The sequence below is a fragment of the Scyliorhinus torazame genome, chromosome 6 (assembly GCF_047496885.1).
Source record: "Scyliorhinus torazame isolate Kashiwa2021f chromosome 6, sScyTor2.1, whole genome shotgun sequence".
Taxonomy (NCBI): domain Eukaryota; kingdom Metazoa; phylum Chordata; class Chondrichthyes; order Carcharhiniformes; family Scyliorhinidae; genus Scyliorhinus; species Scyliorhinus torazame.
This window is the reverse complement of record NC_092712.1, coordinates 21,028,999-21,054,629: the sequence shown is the minus strand read 5'-3', so window position 1 is coordinate 21,054,629 and position 25,631 is coordinate 21,028,999. Positions and strand designations below refer to the sequence as shown.

The following is a 25,631-nucleotide window of genomic DNA, read 5'->3' as shown; positions in this document are numbered from 1 at the left end:
ATCTGCAATTCCACCAACCTTTGTGTCGTCTGCAAACTTACTAATCAGACCAGTTACATTTTCCTCCAAATCATTTATATATACTACAAAGAGCAAAGGTCCCAGCACTGATTCCTGTGGAACACCACTGGTCACAGCCCTCCAATTAGAAAAGCATCCTTCCATTGCTACTCTCTGCCTTCTATGACCTAGCCAGTTCTGTATCCACCTTGCCAGCTCACCCCTGATCCCGTGTGACTTCACCTTTTGTACTAGTCAACCATGAGGGACCTTGTCAAAGGCCTTACTGAAGTCCATATAGACAACATCCACTGCAGTTGACAGTTCTAAATAAAAGGAAAAACTTTAACTTACTCCCTGTACCCGCAACCAAATATATATATTCCAATTAAGCAAATCAATATCGTTCGAAGACCACTTATAAATAAAGTTAACAAATCAGGTTTACTTACTGTGGTAAACCACTGTTGCACCTCTATTAGGTGATGTATAGTAGGACCTGCAGGTTCGTTAGTAGTCCTTGCCTGCTGGCTCCGCCCAGTAGGCAGAGAATAATTATGGGTGTCCCCCATGCTGCAGCCATTTCGCCAGCTGCCATGGGAGGCCACACATCTTAGAGCAATAAAACCTCAGTTGTACCCAACTCAAGTCTTTGTGCAATTGATTGGACATCAATTTATTGCTCTGAGATTTTCAAAAGCTGGACGTCCGTATCAAACCGGATCGCCTGCAGCTGGATCCGCAATAAAGCGACGCCAAAAAGGACTTCCATCACTGGCTAGCTTGCTTTGAGGGGTGCATCAACTCGGCGCCCAGCCCTGTCTCGGAGGCTCAGAAGATACAGATGCTGTACTCGAGGTTGTACTTCGGCGTCACCAACGGGGTCTCGGTCTTCCAAAGGGAGATGGACCGAATGGTCGACCGGTACGGTTTGCGGGCCACGTTTCCGTACCAAGACAATGTCACCATCTGCGGCCATGATCAGCAGGAACACGATGCCAAACTTGGCACTCCACACCGCCACTCTCCTAAACCTCACCTCCAACAAGGAGAAGTGCGTGTTTAGCACGACCCGCTTAGCCACCCTCGGCTATGTGGTCCAGAACGGAGTTCTGGGGCCCGATCCCAACCGCATGTGCCCCCTCATGGAGCTCCCCCTCCCCCTCGACCGATCTCCCCCTCGGGAGTTCCTACCTTCAACTGATGCACTGGAGCAGCTGTGTGGTGAGCACCACATAGTGCGCCAGGAGCCTCTTCACAAAAGCGCCCAACCGAGGTGTGTGTCTCTGAGATGCTGCAGGGTATTAGAGATAGCGGTGACGGGAAATTTGTGTCACGCCCAGACTCGAGCTCCGGGTCTCTTGTCGAGGGCTGCTGTCTGAGCTGCTGTTTCCGTCATTGCTTAGCACACGGAGGGGCTCCGGCTGTGGCTGCGGCATTTGCTGGGGGCGGGAGACACAAGACAACATGTAGGATTAGACCGCGGACTGGAGGGGAGTGGGTTGGTGTGGGGGGAGTTGACACACGTGGCATGGAACCCGCATCTCAGCAGGATCTCATTTCCTCGCCCATGGCCGATTTCCACCTTGGCGCGGGAGGACGCGGGGTGTGGACAGAAAACAACAGTGTTGACAGCCCGACGCGTGCAGCCCAGGAGGCGGGTAGCTGGAGGCTTCACTGACCAGGGCACCAGGCCATTGCTGCCAATATTGGTGTTGGCATGTGGGGCAGCGTGGGGGTTTGGAAGCCATCCAGGGAGTTACGGGTATGTGGGGTGGGGGTTGGTACCAGGGGCACAGTGCTGCCTACTCACCCTGTGTTTGTGCAGTTTCTTCTGCCACTGGTGGCCGGACCGGCCAGTGTTGCTGAGGGTGCTGACTGCGTCTGCCATCTGCGCCCAGGCACAGCGACGGCTGGCAGCCTCCTTCCCGGGTACAGGGTGGCCTGCCTCTCCTTCACAGCGTCCAGGAGGGTCACGAGCTCGGCATCAGTGAATCTTGGTGCCTCTCGCCATGCTGCTATCTTGTTGGCTGGAACGGTGTGTGTGGGGAGTGGGGTAGTGCAGTGTGAATGTGCGGCTACAGCTTGTCAGCCTCCTGAGTGTCATTCGCGAATCCGGCGAATCCCGTTCCATTTCTCATTGGAATCGATTGTGTTCCACATGGTGCTAGTGCTAGTCCCTTGTGGTAAACACCACTGGTAACACACTACGCGTATTACGGTACTGCCACCGTACTACAGGTAACACAGTAAATCCCAGCCTGCTGGCTCCTCCCAGCAGGCGACGTATAAAAGTGTATGCCCTCCTGCGCTGCTCCCATTCTGGTTCCAGCTGCAGGAGGCTCAACACCTTGTGCAATAAAGCCTCAATAGTTTCGCCATTTTCGTCTCGTGGTCATTGACGGTGCATCATCCCTCAACAGTCGCTGAATCAGTCCATGTGAGGCACCAGTTTTGCTGGCATGCAAGTCCACGAATCTTGCCCCGGCGACAACGGAATATCCAACCGAACGTCTTCCTTTTGCTCTCAGGGTGACCTTCCAGCAAAGAATTTTAGGAATTCTGCCTCCTGCTGTTACTCAGCATCCTGACGGCTCTGTTATCAGCAGCATGAGGAGAACGGTCGACGTCTTTCACCAAACAGATGGGTTTAGTTTGCACCTTGAACCATGGAGTCCATGGATGGTACTCGCTGCTCAGCCAGGTTGTGTACTTGAGTCCTGCTATAGGTCTGCAACTCACTTTCTGCTGACTGCCACTTTCTACTAACTGAACACAGTGGACAATTTAGAAATAAATAACTTGTATTTATATATCTGCCTGTTAATATATTTCATAAGGAATAATGACTTTGAAGCACAGTTTATTATGAAGCAGTTGCATACAGCATTGATTTAAGATGCAGCGCAGATCTGAACAATGAGATAAATGAGCAGTTAATCAATTTCTCGTATTGTTGGTTGTCAGGAAAATTAATGAATAAAACTGTGAGATCTTCAATACTTACCTGAACTGAGTAGCAGTTTCAACATCTCAGCTAAGAGATGGTAATCCAAATATTACACCATTCCCTCAATTGGACTGAGGTAGCAACATAGAGAGTTCTCGTTCTCGGTGTCACGGGGTGGCCACAATGGGAAATTCCCATTGGCTGATGGCGAATCCCACCGAGGAACATGCGGGAGAATGGGGAGGCGGAGAATTCAATAATCAGGCGCAAGTGTGGATAGTAAATTCAACTTTTACTAAATAAATCAGGGGATAATGGCAAGTTCCACATTATTACATTCAAAATGTTAGCAACACTCAGTCAATTTATCTCTTGCATTGCTTCAGGGGCTGGTTTAGCACAGGGCTAAATCGCTGGCTTTGGAAACAGACCAAGGCAAGCCAGCAGCACGGTTCAATTCCCGTAACAGGCGAATGTGGCGACTAGGGGCTTTTCACAGTAACTTCATTTGAAGCCTACTTGTGACAATAAGTGATTTTCATTTCATTTTGCTGTCCAAGACTTCACTGACTACTCCCATTCTGCTTTTTAACAGCCTCATTCGGATACTCGGTGGGTCAACAGCCAGCAACTTGCCCCATGCGGCGTCAAGCTCCAGCTGGTAAGTACTGAACAGGAGACTTGAACTGAGGTACCCTAGAAGACATGTTGTTGAACTGCGGCAGTTTTAAACGAGGGTCAGTGAGGCACAGCATCCAAAGTTACGACTGAAGCTCACTCCAGCTCTTCCTCGGTCTGAGACAAAATTACATTCCTTGTGAATCAAAACATTACATTGTCTGTGAAGTCAGCCTGCTAATGAGGTTTTACTGCTAACTGCACTGAAACTGCTGAACAATCTGGCCATATATTCCTCGACACTAATTTATACTGAGCGGGAAACCTGAGAAATTAGGTTGAATGTCAATTTTATACCTAGTCGCGTATTACCTTTTAATCAGTGGAGATTAAGATCAGACAAGAGTAAAACCGGCATTGTGTTTGATCTTGCAAATTTCTTAACAGATAGGTAAGGTTTCAAAGAACAAAAAACGTACAGCACAGGGAACTGGCCCTTCGGCGCTCCAAGCCTGCGCCGACCATGCTGCCCATCTAACATATAACCTTCTACCCTTCCGGGGTTCATATCCCTCTATTCCCATCCAATTCATGTATTTGTCACAGACAGGAACCCCATTAAACTATTCAATATTGTTCCGGCATATATTATGGTCTACTTAGGATCACAATTGGAATGTTTATATTGTTTTCTTACTGTCCTTTCTGTCTCTTTTTTCTCTCTAAGGGCAGGAATGTCCACGCACCCCATCGCATGATTCACGGCCACAGATGTAGCCCGCCATTTGCCAGCAGCGGGATGTTCTAGTCCCGCCATGGTCAAAGCAATTCCCGTTAAATGCACCCCTCACCGCTGGGATATCCGTGGTGGGGATGCACCATCAGCGGGATTAGATGATCGGGTCAGCGTGATTGGCTAGGGAAATCCGGCCTATGAATCCCTTTTTGTGCGGAAGTTTTCATTTTTGACGCCTTTCCCACTGGCCAGAATGGGCAGGATCTCGCACCATTTATGCATTTGGAAGCTCATTATTTGTGCACATACCAGTTGCCCTCAAAATCTCATGGGGAAACCATGAGTGTAGGTACATCAGCAGTGCTGTTAGTGAAGGGGTTCCAGGATTTTGACCCAGTATCATTGAGGGAACTACAATGTATTCCAAAGTCAGGATGATGTGACATAGAGGGCAACTTGCAGGTGGTTGAGCTCCCATGCACCTGCTGTTGACTTTCTGGGTGGTCACTAAGGAAGGTACCGCCGAGGAAACTTTGATGAGATGCTGCAGTACAACTTCTGGATGGTACACATGGTTTCCACTGTGTGTTGGTGGTGGAGGGGGTGATGGAGGAGTGGCAGGGTTCTGCTCTGTCCCCGGTCACCCACGTGGAGTCAATGGCCTCCGGGACCCCCAAATTGGCCATCACGCCTGTTATAAGAACATAAGAACATAAGGACTAGAAGCAGGAGTAGGCCATCTGGCCCCTCGAGCCTGCTCCGCCATTTAATGAGATCATGGCTGATCTTTTTGTGGACTCAGCTCCACTTTACGGCCCGACCACCATAACCCTTAATCCCTTTATTCTTCAAAAAACTATCTATCTTTATCTTAAAAACATTTAATGAATGAGCCTCTACTGCTTCACTGGGCAAGGAATTCCATAGATTCACAACCCTTTGGGTGAAGAAGTTCCTCCTAAACTCAGTCCTAAATCTACTTCCCCTTATTTTGAGGCTATGCCCCCTAGTTCTGCTTTCACCCGCCAGTGGAAACCACCTGCCCGCATCTATCCTATCTATTCCCTTCATAATCTTATATGTTTCTATAAGATCCCCCCTCATCCTTCTAAATTCCAACGAGTACAGTCCCAGTCTACTCAACCTCTCCTCGTAATCCAACCCCTTCAGCTCTGGGATTAACCTAGTGAATCTCCTCTGCACACCCTCCAGTGCCAGTACGTCCTTTGTCAAGTAAGGAGACCAAAACTGAACACAATACTCCAGGTGTGGCCTCACTAACACCTTATACAATTGCAGCAGAACCTCCCTAGTCTTAAACTCCATCCCTCTAGCAATGAAGGACAAAATTCAATTTGCCTTCTTAATCACCTGTTGCACATGTAAACCAACTTTTTGCGACTCATGCACTAGCACACCCAGGTCTCTCTGCACAGCAGCATGTTTTAATATTTTATCATTTAAATAATAATCCCTTTTGCTGTTATTCCTACCAAAATGGATAACCTCACATTTGTCAACATTGTATTCCATCTGCCAGACCCTAGCCCATTCACTTAGCCTATCCAAATCCCTCTGCAGACTTCCAGTATCCTCTGCACTTTTTGCTTTACCATTTATCTTAGTGTCGTCTGCAAAATTGGACACATTGCCCTTGGTCCCCAACTCCAAATCATCGATGTAAATTGTGAACAGTTGTGGGCCCAACACTGATCCCTGAGGGACACCACTAGCTACTGATTGCCAACCAGAGAAACACCCATTAATCCCCACTCTTTGCTTTCTATTAATTAACCAATCCTCTATCCATGCTACTACTTTCCCCTTAATGCCATGCATCTTTATCTTATGCAACAACCTTTTGTGTGGCACCTTGTCAAAGGCTTTCTGGAAATCCAGATATACCACATCCATTGGCTCCCCGTTATCTACCGCACTGTTAATGTCCTCAAAAAATTTCACTAAATTAGTTAGGCACGACCTGCCCTTTATGAACCCATGCTGCGTCTGTCCAATGGGACAATTTCCATCCAGATGCCTCGCTATTTCTTCCTTGATGATAGATTCTAGCATCTTCCCTACTACCAAAGTTAATCTCACTGGCCTATAATTACCCGCTTTCTGCCTACCTCCTTTTTTAAACAGTGGTGTCCCGTTTGCTAATTTCCAATCCGCCGGGACCACCCCAGAGTCTAGTGAATTTTGGTAAATTATCACTAGTGCATTTGCAATTTCCCTAGCCATCTCTTTTAGCACTCTGGGATGCATTCCATCAGGTCCAGGAGACTTGTCTACCTTTAGCCCCATTAGCTTGCCCATCACTACCTCCTTGGTGATAACAATCCTCTCAAGGTCCTCACCTGTCATAGCCTCATTTCCATCAGTCACTGGCATGTTATTTGTGTCTTCCACTGTGAAGACCGACCCAAAAAACCTGTTCAGTTCCTCAGCCATTTCCTCATCTCCCATTACTAAATCTCCCTTCTCATCCTCTAAAGGACCAATATTTACCTTTGCCACTCTTTTTTGTTTTTTGTATTTGTAGAAGCTTTTACTATCTGTTTTTATATTCTGAGCAAATTTACTCTCATAATCTATCTTACTCTTCTTTATAGCTTTTTTAGTAGCTTTCTGTTGCCCCCTAAAGATTTCCCAGTCCTCGAGTCTCCCACTGATCTTTGCTACTTTGTATGCTTTTTCCTTCAATTTGATACGCTCCCTTATTTCCTTAGATATCCACGGTCGATTTTCCTTCTTTTTACCGTCTTTCCTTTTTGTTGGTATAAACCTTTGCTGAGCACTGTGAAAAATCACTTGGAAGGTTCTCCACTGTTTCTCAACTGTTTCAGTATAAAGTCTTTGCTCCCAGTCTACCTTAGCTAGTTCTTCTCTCACCCCATTGTAATCTCATTTGTTTAAGCACAAAACTCTAGTGCTTGATTTTACCTTCTCACCCTCCATCTGTATTTTAAATTCCACCATATTGTGATCGCCCCTTCCGAGAGGATCCCTAACTATGAGATCCTGAATCAATCCTGTCTCATTACACAGGACCAGATCTAGGACCGCTTGTTCCCTCGTAGGTTCCATTACATACTGTTCTAGGAAACTATCGCGGATACATTCTATAAACTCCTCCTCAAGGCTGCCTTGACCGACCTGGTTAAACCAATCGACATGTAGATTAAAATCCCCCTGTTCTCTGCTTGTGGAGACCAGTATTAATCTGCGCAAAGTTGAGGCCTCACCAGTGTGTTTGGTGACTCCGGGGCGCCGGGAGAATGCAGCCTCACGTAGGCCACACTTATTTAAATGAGCCCTAAATGTGATTATTTGGACGTGATCCAGATCGCGCTGAGCGCCGTGGGTTGGGTGACTCATGAACCCAAATCCCGATTTGGGCCTCTCCCTCGATGGACCCTGCGTGGCGCTGGACACAACACCGTGGCAGAATCGCACCCATTGTTTGTTTTGTGAAATTGAATACAGCATTGATTTTAAATGCACCCAAATCTTAACAACGAGATGAATGAGAAGTTAATCAATTATGGGTAGTGTTGGTTGATAGGAAAACTAGTGAATAAAACTGTGAGACCTTTAATATTTATCAGAACTGTGTAGCAGTTTCAATATCTCATCTAAGTGATGGTAATCCCAAATATTACACCATTCTCTCTATTGGAAGACAAAAAAACAAAGAAAACTACAGCATAGGAACAGGCCCTTCGGCCCTCCAAGCCCGTGCTGATCATGATACCCTAACTAAAAAAATACCTTCTGCCCTTCCTCGGTCCGTATCCCTCTATTTCCTCTCTATTCATGTATCTATCCAGATGCCTCTTAAATGTTGCTAATGTGCCTGTTTCCACCACATCCTCTGGCAGCGCGTTCCAGGCACCCACCACTCTCTGTGTGAAAAACATACCCCACACGTCTCCCTTAAACTTTCTCCCCATCACCTTGAACTTGTGCCCCCTTGCAATTGACACTTCCACCCTTGGAAAAAGCCTCTGACTATCCACCCCTCTCATAATAATCTATGCCTCTCATAATTTTGTAGACCTCTATCAGGTCTCCTCCCAGTCTCCGTCCTTCCAATGAAAACAATCCTAGTTTATTCAACCTGTCCTCATAGCCAACGCCTTGAGACCAGGCAACATCCTAGTGAACCTTCTTTGCACTCTCTCCAAAGTTTCATGTCCTTCTGAAAATGTGGTGACCAGAACTGCACATAATACTCAAAGTGCAGCCTAACCAAAGTTTTATATAGCAACATATGAGTTAGCAACATAGATTATATAATCAGGTGCAAGTGTAGGTATTAACATCAACTTTTACTCATTAAATAAGAGAACAATGGTTTGTTCAACAATGTAACATTCAAACTGTGTTACTTTAGCTCTTGGATTTCTTTTGCTGTTCGAGACCTTACTGATTACTTCCACTCTGCTTTATAACAGGCATGCCAGGTCAACAGCCAGCAACTTGCCCCATGCGGCGTCAAGCTCCAGCTGGTAAGTACTGAACAGGAGACTTGAACTGAGGTACCCTAGAAGACATGTTGCCGAACTGCGGAAGTTTTAAACATGGTTCAGTTATGACTGAAGCTCACTCAGCTCTTCCTAGATTACAATCCTTGTGAAGCAAGACATTATATTATGTGTGAAGTGTTGCCAATTCGCACCGGAGACGGCAATAATGTTGCCCTTTTAATGAGTGGGGTACTATCCCACCAGCGTCACCAATAATGTTGCCAATTAATTATGATGATATTGCTTTTCAGAGTCGCCAGGTATCAAATGATACCACCACAAGGTTCAATATATTGATCAAAGATATTGATCAAAGATATTGATCAAAGACCCAACAACCAGTCAGTTAGTTCAAGTTCAATAATAGTTTATTTACACACAGGATTAACTCACACATGCAACATAAAAACACCACAAGCTAAATTATACCTAACACTACAACAACCTGTACTTAACTTCAGGCACCCGGCTTCGGCAGAGGAACAAGGCCTTTGTTTGGATCTGGAGTGGGTGGGTCTGGAGAAGTAACTTCGGTTCTGCTGGGCTCATCCGTCTGGTAGCGATCGTTGATCTTGAACTTGCTTCTGGTCGTGGTGCTGCAGTTGGCTTCAGGTATAGGCCGGGCCGAAGAGTGCCGGTGTGCCAGGGCCAAAAGAGATCGAACACATGGCAGTGCCTCTCTTTATCCTTTGGGGTTTTGCGCTCTTTTGGGCAGTCCTTAGCTTTAGACCCAATAATTCGGCAGGCTTCAATTACTGCCTTCGATTTGAGCCAATAAAGGGGTGGGTGCCTTGATGGCTGGGTGTGTCCTGAGCGGTCATTGACCTTGGCTTCCTGGGTGAAGGGAGTGGCGCCAATGTGTCTGGAATTGTAGCTGATACCTGAGTATCAGTCCTTTGTCCTGGGCAAATGGGCCATTAGAATGCAAATCGGCTGGGGGTTTCGATACTGTCTGGTTCTCTGTTAGCAAATATACATTTAGGCTCTGAGTTTGCCTGAATCCACGTTTCCTTTGTAAGTGACCATCCCAGGTGGCTACAGTCCGTCCTCTTGATCCTAAATGCGAAGCATGGTGGATCACAATATTGATCCTTCATCTGTTCTTCGGTGTGCCGGGTACCCTTGGTCAAGGACAGGTTCTATACTACTCTGTCCTATGAATTGGAGAATTTACCTAAGTTTTTAATACATCACGGGCGGGATTCTACGACCCCCCGCCGGGTCGGAGAATCGCCGGGGAGCGGCGTGAAATCTGCCCCCGTCGAATGCCGAATTCTCCGGCACTGGAGATTTGGCGGGGGCGGGAATCGCACCGGTCGGCGGCCGCTAGCAGCGGCCCCCCCCCGGCGACTCTCCGGCCTGTGATGTGCCGAGTGGTCGCCCGTTTATTTTGCCGGTCCCGCCGGCGTAAATTAGAGTAGGTCCTTACAAGCGGGAACTGGTGGCGCGGGCGGCCTCCAGGGTTCTTGGGGGGGGCGAGGGGGGATCTGGCCCCGGATGTTGCCCCCACGGTGGCCTGGCCTGCAATCGGAGCCCACCTGTGCTGTGGGGGCACACTATTCTTCCGCACCGGTGGCTGTAGCGGTCTGCCGTGGCCGGTGCATAGACGAAGCCCTTTGCACATGCGCTGGGTTGATGCCAGCACACGCTGGCGCTCCCGCGCATGCGCCAACTCGTTCTGGCCGGCGAAGGCCCTTTCCCGCCGGCCGACTTGGCGCAAACCACTCCGGGGCTGGCCTAGCACCTGAAGGTGCGGAGGTTTCCGCACCTTTGGGGTGGTCCATCGCCGGACTGGTTCACGCCACTCCTTCCCACCGGAGTTGCCCCCCCCCCCCCCCCCACCGATTACGGCAAAATCCCGCCCCACACATTTATAAATTCTAAGGGGGCACTAAAACATTTCATCATTCCTTTAACTTCTTTACACAAGGGGAACCTCTATCTGTCCTTAGATAAACTACACTTATGCTGCTGGCTAATAACCAAAAATAACTTATATTACAGTCCACAAATGTTAAACAATGGCAGCATCACATTCCTACTTAACTTATCACATTTACCGAAACACAAACTTTATTTACCAGAAAAGGGTTCAAAAAGGGTCTGTTGAAGTCCAACAAAAGGGGCTCGGAGTGTATCTATCGGGAAGCGGGAGGCTCTCCTTCGCCATTTTCGAAGTCTTAAGTGTCTGAACGACACTGCAGAGTATTGCAATAACTAATAGGGCTTCTACCGTGTATGGGAGGGAATACCATTTTACGATGTTTTCGCACCATGTGGGGGTATCAGTGTTTATTTTCATGGGAGGTGTGGTGTCCGGGCTCGGTATCGTGTGGTTATGGTTGTGTTTGGGGCCAATGTGGTGTGGGTTACAGGTGCCGTCGACGCGTGCAATTGTAGTGACCCAACGATGATCATAATGGAGGTCATCAGGTCTGTTTTCATCTTGTCTTTTGTTCCTTGTATCTTCGTATATTCCTGGGGGTGCAAGCATAATATCTGTTATTACCTTTGTTTAACATCTCGTTTGTCTGTCTGTTTCTCCTTAATATCAATTTCCCATTAGAATTGTCACCATGTGTGACTCCCTCATTTTATTTTTAAACCAACCATTTTGAAGACATCCGAAAAGAACATTCTGTTAAAGTGCGAGGATTTCTCGCAGCTTGTCGATGCATTGAGTGGGAGGACAATTTATTGTCCAGCGCTGAGGTAGTTTTTGTAATAGCAGCAAATTTTGTTTCAAGTGTGTTAAACATGTAAACAGCAGTTGGGGTTCGCGACCGAAGGCTTGCCGGAAACCAAAGTTGAGTGCCGAGACTGCGGCAAAGAACATTCTTTAAACCACACACAAAAAAGAACAGATCAGGGGAAACAAAGACCTGCCAGAGACAGTAAAGAGTTTTAAAAAACTTTTCCAAATCAGTGATGGGTGATGTGTTGGGTAAGCTGGGTCTGCGAGGACTGCGTTTACTGCAGCAGAGAGAGAGATAGGCTTCCAACACTTGAAGAAACGCAACTCGATTTTATTGAACTCTTAACTATCATACATATTTTAACTGTGGGTTGACACTATGCTGGCTTGACTGGAGACCTGAGGCTAACCTGACCAGACTATCTTACTACCACATGGTGCATGTTCTAGTTTCTGCTCACGGGCTCTGACTGTCTCAGAGGCTGCATCCCAAGAGAGCGGGAAAACTAGTGCCCACTGGCTTTATAGTGGTCGTGTCCTGTCTGGTGATTGGCTGCTGTGTTCTGTGCGTTCACTGGTCATCCTGTGTGTCAATCACTGCCTGTCTGTGCACCATCATATACCTGTGTGTATATTATGACATCTCCCCCCCTTTTTTTAACTTATTTTTTAAAATAATGTGTGTAGGTCAATAAATAGTGAGTGTGTGTGTGTACAGGAGCCTGACTATATACAAAGTATGTTAACTTTTTACATGGGAAGGTGTCTAGTGCAGATAGAGGGCAGATAACTAATTAGGAAGAAACAATATGTACAGATGTGTAAACGGATCACAAGGTGATGCAACATTCAGTCTATAAATTCAGTCTCTGTGGCGGGCGACGAGTTCTGGTTGACCGTATCAAGGGGGGTCAGGGGCCGCCTGCACTTGAACGGGCGGAACTGCCGCCAATGTAGAGGTCGGTAAAAGAACTGGCAGATCGGTGGCCTCGTGGAAGGGCGCGTCCTGAGTAACCAGCATGCGAGGCGGGACATCACGTTCAGTTGGTGGGCGTGGAAGTAGCCGCAGTGCCCGCCTATTACGCCGAAGAAAGGAGCCATCATGCGTGCGAACGAGGAACGATCTCGGGGCCACTTGCTTAACCACCACAGCCGCGGCAGACCAGTCACCGTCAGGTCGCTGAACACGAACTCGGTCAGCAGGAGCCAGGGCAGGGAGATCTGTGGCGTGGGCGTCGTACGCCGACTTGCATTGATCCCGAGACTGTTGCATCCTCTGCAGGACCGGATAATTGTCAAGGTCCGGGATGTGGATAGCCGGCACTGTCGTCCGGCGTGTGCGGTTCATTAGCAGCTGTGCTGGGGACAGGCCAGCGGACAAAGGAGTCGCCCGGTAGGCTAATAGCACCAGGTTCAAATCCGAACCCGAGTCAGCAGCTTTACACAACAGTGTTTTAACAATGTGGACCACCGTTTCAGCCTTCCCATTCGACTGGGGGTAGAGGGGGCTTGAAGTGACGTGCGTAAAATTGTGCAGCTGGGCAAAGTCCGTCCACTCCTCGCTGAAGAAACGAGGGCCATTATCAGTCATCACTGTAAATGGAATGCCATGACGGGCAAAAGCCTCTTTGCATGCCTTGATGACCGTTGCTGATGTGAGGTCAGTCAGTCTGAACACCTCGGGGTAGTTGGAAAAGTTGTCCACGAGGCGGACATAGTCTCAGCCCTTTGCATGAAAGAGGTCAATCAAACTTTGGACCATGGGGAGGACACCAGTTCATGCGGCTATAGAGCCTCTATGGGCTGAGCCGGCTGGAACCTTTGACACGTTGGGCAATTGAGGACCGTGTTGGCGATATCCTGACTGATGCCTGGCCAATATACTGCCTCTCGGGCTCGACAGTGACACTTTTCGACCCCCAGGTGACCCTCGTGGATTTGGCCGAAGACCAGCTCTCGCAAGCTCTGTGGGATTACTATCCTGTCCAGCTTCATTAATATGCCGTCCACTACCGCTAGATCGTCCTTTATATTATAAAACTGGGGGCACTGCCCCTTATGCCAACCCTCCGTGAGATGTCGCATCACCCGCTGGAGTAAAGGATCCCTGGCCGTCTCCTGACGAATTTGCACGACCCTTTCATCAGTGGCCGGAAAGTTGGATGCACAAAACGTCACCTGAGCGTCTATCTGACAGACAAAGTCCGACTGCTCACCCGGCGTGGTGATGGATCTAGAGAGTGCGTCGGCCACAATGAGCTCTTTGCCCGGGGTGTAGACCAGGGCGAAATCGTAGCGGCGGAGTTTGAGGAGGATACGTTGTAGCCGTGGCGTCATATCATTGAGGTATTTTTGGATGATGTGAACCAATGGCTTGTGGTCTGTCTCGACCGTGAATTTGGGGAGTCCATACACGTAATCATGGAATTTGTCAATCCCTGTGAGGAGGCCCAGGCATTCTTTTTCACTCTGAGCGTATTGTTGCTCAGTAGGCGTCATGGCTCTAGAGGTATATGCGACTGGGGCCCAGGAGGAGGATTCGTCCCGCTGGAGGAATACTGCCCCAATGCCAGCCTGGCTCGCGTCGGTGGAGATCTTCGTCTCCTTGGCGGAGTCGAAAAATGCCAGTACCTCATCTCCTTGGCGGAGTCGAAAAATGCCAGTACCGGGGCCTTGGTGAGTTTCGCCCTGAGCTCACGCCACTCTTGCTCATGAGCGGGGAGCCACTGGAAGTCCGTAGTTGTTTTTACAAGATTGCGGAGAGCTGTGGTGTGTGATGCAAGGTTGGGGATAAACTTCCCAAGAAATTGACCATCCCTAGGAAGCGGAGGACCGCCTTCTTGTCCTCCGGGGTCTTCATGGCGTTGATCGCCGACACCTTGTCTGCATCTGGCCGTACACCGAACTGCGAAATATGGTCGCCAAGGAACTTTATTTCTGCTTGACCGAACGAGCATTTGGCTCTATTGAGTCGGAGACCTTGCTCATGGATCCTGTGGAACACTCGCTTGAGGCGATCGATGTGCTCCTGAGGAGTTGTGGACCAGACAATGATGTCATCAACATACACTCGCACCCCCTCGATGCCCTCCATCATTTGCTCCATTATGTGGTGGAACACTTTCGAGGCGGAGATGATGCCAAAGGGCATCCGGTTGTAACAGTAGCGACCGAACGGGGTGTTAAATGTACACAACTTTCGACTGGACGCGTCCAGCTGTATTTGCCAAAACCCCTTGGAGGCATCCAGCTTCGTGAAAAGCTTGGCGTGAGCCATTTCGCTAGTGAGCTCTTCTAGTTTAGGTAGAGGGTAGTGTTCTCTCATGATGTTACTGTTCAAATCTTTGGGGTCGATACAAATGTGAAATTCCCCTGACGGTTTTTTGACACAGACCATGGAGCTAACCCAGTCCGTGGGTTCAGCGACCTTAGAAATGACGCCCTGGTCCTGGAGGTCTTGCAGCTGCTGCTTGAGGCGGTCCTTGAGGGGCACCGGCACCCGACACGGTGCATGAACCACGGGTGTGGCATTCGGCTTCAGCAGTATCTTGTATCGGTAAGGTAGTGTACCCATACCTTCGAAGACGCTGTGGTATTGTGCTATAATGTCATCTAATTGGGTTTGGAAGTTGACATCTGGCGAGGTCGTTGCCTCTGCGGATGACATGGTGTGAACCCGCTGCACAAGATTCAGGATTTTGCAGGCCCGAGCACCGAGCAGGGAAGCTCTGTTGGTTCCTACAATTTCAAAACGCAGGGTTGCTTGTGAAAAATGATGGGATACCTCAAGCTGGCATGAGCCACTGGCAACAATGGCATTGCCATTGTAGTCTAGGAGCTGGCAGGCTGGTGGAAGAATGCTTGGCTTGACGCGGATGGTGTTGGCAAGATTCTAGAATCCATTGTTAAGGATGAGATTTCTAAATTCTTGGAAGTGCAGGGTCAGATTAGGACAAGTCAGCATGGATTTAGTAAGGGGAGGTCGTGCCTGACAAACCTGTTCGAGTTCTTTGAAGAGATAACAAATAGGTTAGACCAAGGAGAGCCAATGGATGTTATCTATTTTGACTTCCAAAAGGCCTTTGATAAGGTGCCTCACGGGAGACTGCTGAGTAAAATAAGGGCCCATGGTATTCGAGGCAAGGTACTAACATGGATTGACGATTGGCTGTCAGGCAGAAGGCAGAGAGTTGGGATAAAAGGTTCTTTTTCGGAATGGCAACCGGTGACGAGTGGTGTCCCGCAGGGTTCAGTGTTGGGGCCACAGCTGTTCTCTTTATATATTAACGATCTAGATGACAGGACTGGGGGCATTCTGGCTAAGTTTGCCGATGATACAAAGATAGGTGGAGGGGCAGGTAGTATGGAGGAGGTGGGGAGGCTGCAGAAAGATTTAGACAGTTTAGGAGAGTGGTCCAAGAAATGGCTGATGAAATTCAACGTGGGCAAGTGCGAGGTCTTGCACTTTGGAAAAATGAATAGAGGCATGGACTATTTTCTAAACGGTGACAAAACTCATAATGCTGAAGTGCAAAGGGACTTGGGAGTCCTAGTCCAGGATTCTCTAAAGGGAAACTTGCAGGTTGAGTCCGTAATTAAGAAAGCAAATGCAATGTTGTCATTTATCTCAAGTGGCTTGGAATATATAAGCAGGGATGTACTTCTGAAGCTTTATAAAGCATTAGTTAGGCCCCATTTAGAATACTGTGAGCAATTTTGGGCCCCACACCTCAGGAAGGACATACTGGCACTGGAGCGGGTCCAGCGGAGATTCACACGGATGATCCCAGCAATGGTAGGCCTAACATACGATGAACGTCTGAGGATCCTGGGATTATATTCATTGGAGTTTAGGAGGTTGAGGGGAGATCTAATAGAAACTTACAAGATAATGAATGACTTAGATAGGGTGGATGTAGGGAAGTTGTTTCCATTAGCAGGGGAGACTAGGACCCGGGGGCACAGCCTTAGAATAAAAGGGAGTCACTTTAGAACAGAGATGAGGAGAAATTTCTTCAGCCAGAGAGTGGTGGGTCTGTGGAATTCATTGCCACAGAGGGTGGTGGAGGCCGGGACGTTGAGTGTCTTTAAGACAGAAGTTGATAAATTCTTGATTTCTCGAGGAATTAAGGGCTATGGAGAGAGCGGATAAATGGAGTTGAAATCAGCCATGATTGAATGGTGGAGTGGACTCGATGGGCCGAATGGCCTTACTTCCGCTCCTGTCTTATGGTCTTATGATCTTAAGGTCAGACTTTAAAATGAGGTTTGCTGAAGCGCCGGTGTCCAGCCTGAAGCGTCTGTGAGCCTCATTGACCGTCAGGGTGGCACACCACTCGTCGTCCGGATCAATGCTCATCACTGGGAGTTGTTTCACCTTCTTCGATGCGGAGCTGCGGGGGAGGGCGGACGCTGACAATGTTACCGGATGGCTGATCGTTGGTCAAGGGCAGACTATCTCAAGGTGGGTCCATCAAACTCGAGCATGACTCACTGGTACCATGATGTGTTGGGTGTGCCGGGTCTGCGAGGACTGCGTTTACTGCAGCAGTGAGAGAGATAGGCTTCCAACACTTGAAGAAATGCAACATGATTTTATTGAACTCTTAACTATCATACATACTTTAACTGTGGGTTGACATTATGCTGACCTGACTGGAGACCTGAGGCTAACCTGACCAGACTATCTTACTACCACACGGTGTATGTTCTAGTTGCTGCTCACGGGCTCTGACTGTCTCAGAGGCTGCATCCCAAGAGAGTGGGAAAACTAGTGCCCTCTGGCTTTATAGTGGTCGTGTCCTGTCTGGTGATTGGCTGTTGTGTTCTGTGCGTTCACTGGTCATCCTGTGTGTCAATCACTGCCTGTCTGTGCGCCATCATATACCTGCATGTATATTATGACAATGGGAATATGGGGTGCGTATGAGCTGCGGCAGGGCAAGAATGGGTGGAATCCCGGGGTAGGGCAGTGATCAGTGCCGTTGCTCCACTACCCGAGCTTGGCTGACCGAATACATAGGGGGTCCTCAGGCAGGGTGGGGATTAGTGCCGTTACTCCACTGCTTGGGTGACCTTACACGAGCAGAAAGAGTTTGTAACATATGGGCTCCGAGAATGGGCAGACGAGTAATCATGACGGCATCAAGAAAGTTAGTGGACGGGGCGACATTAATTAAACATCCGAGACCAGAAGAATAAAGTGTATCAAGAAATTCGAGAAATAAAGGCGGGCAGGCTCCGTCAGAAAACAGGACACCGTAAATCTCAATCGGTTCCTTTTTCTCGTCACCTGGGCACCTCAGAGTTCCATTTCAAAAAGCGTCGTAAAAGGGTTACCATAACGGGAATCAGACTCTGAGAAATCACCATCTCCCGGTTGCCAAACTCGTGTCTGGCGTTTTTGCGCCGTGGCCGCGTGGACCGTCGTGGGATCCGAATCGTCTTTCAGCATCAATCGACAAGAGTTATCGCGGTGCCAATGGGGAATTGTTTGGTCAGAAGGGGCGGTAGCTGCAAAGGGCAAATTTCGATCATCGGGCGGTGGCGGTGGTTCTGGTTGTGGCAATGAAAGGGGGTATGAGGGGCCAAACATATCTTGGTCGGGGTTCCTGGGGCTGGAGCGAGTGGGGCCTGAGCGGTTGTGCCATTGGTCGTTCATTTCAAGTAAGTCTGGAGCGCTGTCGCTCGCGTCGAATCAAGTTTAAGGTGGAAAGTCGTTCCTGAGGGCAGGGACAAGGTCGGGTCTGTGGACATGCTGTCCTGGCTGGGGAAGGGTCGGACTAGGTTGTCAGTGGGCGGGACGTAATCGTCTGCTAGTGCCAGAGAGACGTGGTGTGAGTGGCTGCACTGGGTTCCATAAACCTTCCGTTGGTTGATATGAAACCATCCTGACTTTCCATTAGGATATGTTATTTTATACACCGAGGGGATTACTTTATCTGAAATCGAGTAGAATCCTGCAAATTTAGGGGAGAGGAATGAACTGGGGTTATACAGGGAAACCATCACCTGCTGACCGACTGTATACTCTACGGGGTGTACTGTTTTATCAAAGGAGGCCTTCCTCTGCTTTTTCCTAGCGCCTAGTCGGACAGCTGCAGTGAGCTGGGCTGTTTTAACATTTTTCATTACCTGTTGGACTGCTTTTTCGTGGGTGAGGGCAGTGACTGTGGGGCTGACCAAATCAAGTCCTAATAAATATTCAGTTCCTTTCATGGGTCGTCCGGTCATAAGGGTGTGGGGGGTGAATCCTGTGGAACTTGATACCGTGTTCCTAATAAACATAAGTGCAAATGGGAGAACTGTGTCCCATGTTCATAAATCACCATTTTCCTGATAGTCGCTTTTAGGGTTCTGTTCATACGTTCCACAATGCCGCTGGATTGTGGGTGATAGGCAATATGGAATTTTTGTTTTATCCCAAAAATCGTCAAAACATTCTGCATCACTCTTCCCATAAAATGCGAACCTTGGTGCAATTCAATGCTGCGGGGGAATCCCCAGCGTGTAAGTATCTGCTGCGTTAAAACCTTGGCTGTTGCCTTAGCCGTATTTGTCCTGGAGGGAAATGCTTCCACCCATTTTGTGAAGGTGTTGATCACGACCAACACATATTTAAAACCATTTCCGCAGGGGGGGAGGGGACCAATGTAATCTAGCTGTAAATTCGTCCATGGGCCATTAACAGGGTGGCTGTGCCTTAACTGACCTTTCCTGGAGTATCTGTCTGGATTATTTTGAGTGCAAATTAAACAATTTTCAATATCATGTGTGACGTCTGCTTTTAAATCGGGCCACCAGCACAAAGGTCATAAATGGGCAATGATGGTTTCTATCCCCTGATGTCCGTGTCCATCATGAAATTGACAATAATCTGGTTCCTGTCCTGGGTGAGGACCACATAAATTCCATTCTTTAATACAATTCCGTCCTGTACCGTCAGTATGTCCTTGAATTTGTCATAGTGCGCTGGGAAGTTACCGTTTAAAATTTGCTGAAGAGTGTTGTTTGCCTTTTGGACATGTGCTAAATCTTGGATATTCGTCTGTGAGACCTGACTGCGTGTACTGGGGCACTCTCGGGGGGGTTGCCAAAAGTGACCGTGACGTGATCCTGCCTTTGCTAGGGAGTCTGCTTTTATGTTACCGGGTGGGGAGGAACGATGATGGCTTCTGACTTTTATTATGCCATATTTGCGATCTTTAGCCGTTTCAAGAATGTGCTTCAGTAATGGTGCTGAGAGTAGGGGTTTACCGTCGGCAGATATGAATCCTCTAGATTCCCACAGGGGCAGAAATTCCGTCAAACTGTTACAGACATACAAACTGTCCGAATATATATCTGCGGGGGTCGGGAAAGAATCTGGGTGCTGTACTATGTATGCGATGGCTGCTAACTCGGCTGCCTGCGATCCTAAATGACCTGGTAATTTTAGCGATATCTCCTCTAAGGCGCGTCCCTGCGCATCTTCCACATAAATACCACATCCTGTAATCCTTTTTCCATTATCAACGGTGGGGGAGCCATCTACATAAATTTTAAGATTTATCCATGGGCTGGGTTCTCTGTGGTCTGGTGCCTGTTTTTGTGGGTAGCGATTTAGGAATAAAGGGTCCTGTGTTGTGCCTGGCTGCGATGATTTCACGCTCATGTGGGGTTCCTTCATACTGCAAGTTATCTGCTAAAAATGTGTGTGTCTTTGTCCTTTTTACTGTGATGTCCCTTCCTTGTAAGAATAGGGTCCAGCACGCTGCTCTAATCTGGCTAACTGAACCATCCTTTAACCTATCATCTCACAGTAGCTGCGTTGGGGTGTGCTCGGTTAAAATTGTTACGGGGTTGAGGACTGTGATGCGTGCGAAGTACTGAACAGCCCAAAAAACTGCGAGCAAGTGCCTTTCGCAAGCTGAAAATCCTTGCTCCACTGGGTCTAAAACTCGTGAGGCATAGGCTACGGGTCAATTATTAGGGGGCATAGGTTTAAGGTGCGAGGGGCAAGGTTTAGAGTAGATGTACGAGGCAAGTTTTTTACACAGAGAGTCGTGGATGCCTGGAACTCGCTACCGGAGGAGGTGGTGGAAGCAGGGACGATAGTGACATTTAAGGGGCATCTTGACAAATACATGAATAGGATGGGAATAGAGGGATATGGACCCAGGAAGTGTAGAAGATTGTAGTTTAGTCGGGCAGCATGGTCGGCACGGGCTTGGAGGGCCGAAGGGCCTGTTCCTGTGCTGTACATTTCTTTGTTCTTTGTTCTAAACGATCGTGCCTTTCTTGGAGTAGTACGGCCGATAGGCTTCGGTCTGTGGTCGCTATTTCTATGGCGTATGGGGAGTGTGGGTCTTGTACCTGCAAAGCGGGGGATGTACCTAGGGTGCGTTTTAATGCATCAATGGCATCCGTATGCTGTGGAAGCCATTCCAACGTCCTTTTTTAGGAGCTCGGAAAGTGGGGCTGCCTTGGTGGAGAAAGCGTCTATATGGTTCCTACAGTAACCAACCAGTCCTAAAAATGACCGGAGTGCAGTGACATTATGGGGCAAGGGCAATTTAACAATTAAATCAATCCGTTTTTGCTCTATCTCTCTTTTTCCGTGCGTGATGACTGTGCCTAAATAAAAGACCTTTTCTTTGAGGATTTGGGCCTTTTTCGGGTTAACTTTACATCCAATTGAGTGTAGGAGACCTAGTAGTTCGGAAATAAGCAAAATGTGCTCTTCCTTGGGATCAGTTTGTAGGAGCAAGTCGTCCACATACTGAATGAGGCATTCGGGACGGGAAAATTTGGATAATCCATTTGCCAATTGTCGGTGGAAAATGGAGGGGGAGTTGTGGAAACCTTGCGGAAGGCATGTCCACGTATATTGCCGTCCTTGGAACGTGAAGGCGAATTTGTATTGACAATTCTTATCTAATGGAATGGACCAGAAGCCATTGCTAATGTCCAGTACCGTAAAATACCTTGACTGTAGTCCCTACTTCAGCATTGTCTTGGGACACATGGCAACGGTGGGGGCTACGAATGGAGTTACTTTATTGAGTTTTCTGTAATCAATGGTCAGTCTCCATGAACCGTCTGGTTTAGTTACGGGCCAAATTGGGGCATTTTTTGTTGAGGCTACAGGCGGAATTACACCTTCGTCTACCAAACTTTGAATTACTTTTGCAATTTCTCCCTCGGCTTGCTGTGGGAAGCCGTATTGTTTCTGGGGCTTGGGATCGAGACCTGTAATGGCGATTGTTCCCGGAATCTTTCCACAATCGTGCTTGTGCTGGGCGAAGGATGCTTTATGTTTCCTTAGGACCTCTCTAATCATCCTATTTGTACTAATGGTTTGCGGATCAAACCAATAGTCGGCGACTGAGCAGATTCTGTGTTTGTCGTCTCCTACTGTGAGCGTGGCGGTGGCTCTCGCTGTTCTAGCCATTTTCCAAACACACTTATTCACGGGGTCAAAGGAAAGGTTGTGTGAACTCATGGGGCGAAATTCTCCGACCCCCCCACCGGGTCGGAGAATCGCCGGGGGCTGGCGTGAAACCCGCCGGTTGCCGAAGTCTCCGGCACCGGATATTCGGCAGGGGCGGGAATCGCGCCGCGCCGGTTGGCGGGCCCCCCCGCTCGATTCTCCGGCCCGGATGGGCCGAAGTCCCACCGCTAAAATTCCTGTCCCGCCGGCGTAAATTAAATCACCTACCTTAACGGCGGGACAAGGCGGCGCGAGCAGGCTCCGGGGTCCAGGGGGGAGGCGCGGGGTGATCTGGCCCCGGAGGGTACCTCCACGGTGGCCTAGCCCGCGATCGGGGCCCACCGATCCGCGGGCGGGCCTGTGCCGTGGGGGCACTCTTTCCCTTCCGCCTCCGCCATGGTCTCCACCATGGCAGAGGCGGAAGAGACGCCCTCCACTGCGCATGCGCAGGAATGCTGTCAGCGGCCGCTGATGCTCCCGCGCATGCGCCGCCCGGAGATGTAATTTCCGTTATAGCTGGCGGGGCACCAAAGGCGGGGCGGAAATTCGTCCGGCGCCGGCCTAGCCCCTCAATGTTGGGGCTCGGCCCCCAAAGATGCAGAGCATTCCGCACCTTTGGGGCGGCGCGATGCCCGTCTGATTGGCGCCGTTTTGGGCGCCAGTTGGCGGACATCGCGCCGTTTCCGGAGAATCTCGCCCATGAAGTCGATCCCTAAGATGTGTTCTGCTGTTCGGGGCAAATCTACTAAAACAACGGGGTGCTTGGTATTAACGTTTCCGATTTGAATAACTACGGGGGCCATAATACATCCCTGCTGGATATGTCCTGTAAATCCGTTAAGAGTGATAGTGTCTGTAGTGGGCCATTTGTCTCGCTGAAACATTGTGGAGAAGTTTAAAGTGGTGCGGGACCCTCCTGTGTCCCAAAGGAACTCTACGGGGTGTCCCCGGACTTTGCTGTGACTACTGGTCTACCTGACTTGTCCCAGAGTGTATCACAGACCAAGTTGGGGAGTCCGAACACCGTCAATCTGTGCTATTTATGGCAGAATTGTCTGGGCGGGTGCTAATACTGTGTACAGGCCTGGCATTGTTCCTATGTGGGGCGTTCGCTTGCTGATTCCGTTGCTGGTTCGGGGGGGCATTGCATTTGTGGGCGTAATGTCCCTTTTGTCCACAATTATAGTATCCCCGTGCTCTGTGGTGCTGTCCGTCATGTCTACCTTCGTTTACCCATGCGGGGTCCTGATGTGACCTTACTGGATTCATATTTGTTTCTGCCTTCTCCTGCTCTGCCTTTTTATGTCGGGATTGTTCCCAAGCTCTAGAAAGTCTCTTCAGAACCCACACTTTGTTATGTGTGGCGTCTGAAGGGTCAGAATTCGCACAGGCTTTTTGTCCTGCATCTGTGGCGTGGGAGACTAAAATACGTGTCCATTTGGTTGTGTTTTCGACATTTAAGTGTGCGCGGACTAAATCTCCAAATACCGCTTTGAAGTATATCCAAAGGCATCCTGCGTATGCAGTCGGATGCTCTCCCTTCTTTTGTCTGCAGCGATTTAGACCTTCTAAGGGATCTCCTCTGTTATTTCCAATTGCCTCTAAAATAGCTGCCTTCATGTCCTGGAGGCTTCCTCCTCCTACATTCTGTGGATCAGGTAATGCTGAACTAACGGACGGGTCAAAGCTCATCACTATAAGTTTCACTTCCTCCGGTTCGTCCAGACAGTACATAACTGTCTGTTGTCTTACTCGCTCAAAGAAATGGGGCGGAATTCTCCCCCCCCCCCCCACACGCCGGGTGGGAGAATCGCCGGGGCGCCACGCGAGTTCCGCCACGCCGCACCGGCACCCGCAAGCGATTCTCCCACCCACCCCCAAACCGGCGCGGCGAGAATCACGGCTGGCCGTTTGGAGAATCGCCGCTCGCCGGTTGTAACGGGCGAGCGGTGATTCTCCGGCCCGGATGCGCCGAGCGGCCTGCCCAACACGACAGGTTCCCACCGACGGCGTCCACACATGGTCGCTGCCGGTGGGAGCAGCGCGGGAACGCTGGGGGGTGGCCTGTGGGGGTGGGGGTTCCTGCACCGGGGGGGGGTGGGTGGGGAGGGGGGTTCCTGCACCGGGGGGAGGGGACTCAAAAGGGGTCTGGCCCGCGATCGGTGCCCACTGATCAGCGGGTCGGCCTCTCTGAAGGAGGACCTCTTTTCCTCTGCCACCCCGCAAGATCCATCCAACATCGTCTTGCGGGGAGGACGGCAACCGCGCATGCGCGGGTTGGCGCCGGTGGCAAGGCCCGGCACGCGTAAATGATGTGACGCCGCTCCTAGCCCCCGGGGGCGGGAGAATAGGGGGCTGGGCGCGGCCACCGACGCCGGAGTGAAACACTCCGGTTTTCACTCCGGCGCCTGGACTTAGTCTCCCGATGGGAGAATTGCGCCTATGGTGTGGGTCTGCTATGGGTTGGAATTTTGGCGCAGGCATCTCTCAGTTGTGTGATGGATAATGGGGTGATGTACACAAAATCGGGTTTGTCATCAATCAGTGACTTGCGCTGCCTGGTGACTGGATTCATGGGGTTGTGTGCTGCCTGTGCAGTCAGGGGTGCGGCTGCTTTCGTTTTCGGGGCCAGGGGGCACTATTGCGATTTTCGGTGTCTTCTACATAACTATAGGCAGTTTCATTGCGTTCCTGCCAGTCGGGGCCAGCTTGCTGGTCTAAATTTGGTCCAAAGGCGTCTCTGAAACCAATTTGCACGAAGAGTGACTGTAACCTTGAAATTTGCCGCCTGCATTTGGCGTGGTCTACTGAACTCTGCCTTTGTTCCGTTGTGGAACTGTGGAGTGTTCGTAAAGCTGCCTTCAAGTCTGCACATTGCCTCTTTAACTGTTCTACCTGTTGTTCCGCCCCTTCTCTTACCAAGACTGTGCGTTTTGTATCTTGGTAGACCTTATCGTATTGTGTCTGAAAGCTGCTTAGGTGGACTAAACAAGATTGGTGTGCCCGTTTGACATCAGCCATCTCCTTGTCTTTTGCTGCTAGCTGCTCTTGGAGTTGCTCATTACCCTTTTCATACTTGCTAACGTTTCCCTCACTCTTCTCTTTCTCTACAAGCTGTCCGCGGAGCGTCCTCACGACCTCCTCTGTGCCTCGCAATTGTGCCAGACAGGACACGATTGCCATCGGTGTAAGAACTTTTCCTAAACTCTTCTTGTGTATCTCGGTTAGGTTGTCCCACCAAGTTTGTCCAATACTACCAGGACCTGGGGCGAAATTCTCCCCCAACGGCGGGATGCCCGCCGACTGGCGCCAAAGCCGGCGCAAATCAGACGGGCATCGCGCCGGCAAAAAGGTGCGGAAGTCTCCGCATCTTTGGCGGCCTAGCCCCAACATTGAGGGGCTAGGCCGACGCCGGAGGGATTTCCGCCCCGCCAGCTGGCGGAAATGGCGTTTGTTGCCCCGCCAGCTGGCGCGGAAATGCGGCGCATGCGCGGGAGCGTCAGCGGCCGCTGTCAGTTTCCCCGCGCATGCGCGGGAGCGTCAGCGGCCGCTGAAAGTTTCCCGCGCATGCGCAGTGGGGAGAGTCTCTTCCGCCTCCGCCATGGTGGAGGCCGTAGCGGAGGCGGAAG

General features: G+C 49.7%; 1 protein-coding gene across 6 annotated transcripts in view; it reads left to right on the top strand.

Annotated features, from left to right (window-relative positions):
* The window catches only part of LOC140424705 (uncharacterized), a 429,538-nt gene that overhangs the window by 329,688 nt on the left and 74,219 nt on the right, over positions 1-25,631 (top strand). For all 6 annotated transcript variants that reach the window (XM_072508006.1, XM_072508009.1, XM_072508004.1 and 3 more), the window contains 2 exons: positions 3,546-3,611; positions 8,765-8,818. In XM_072508006.1, the coding sequence (XP_072364107.1) occupies positions 3,546-3,611; positions 8,765-8,818 (120 nt within the window). The remainder of the gene's footprint in view (positions 1-3,545; positions 3,612-8,764; positions 8,819-25,631) is intronic.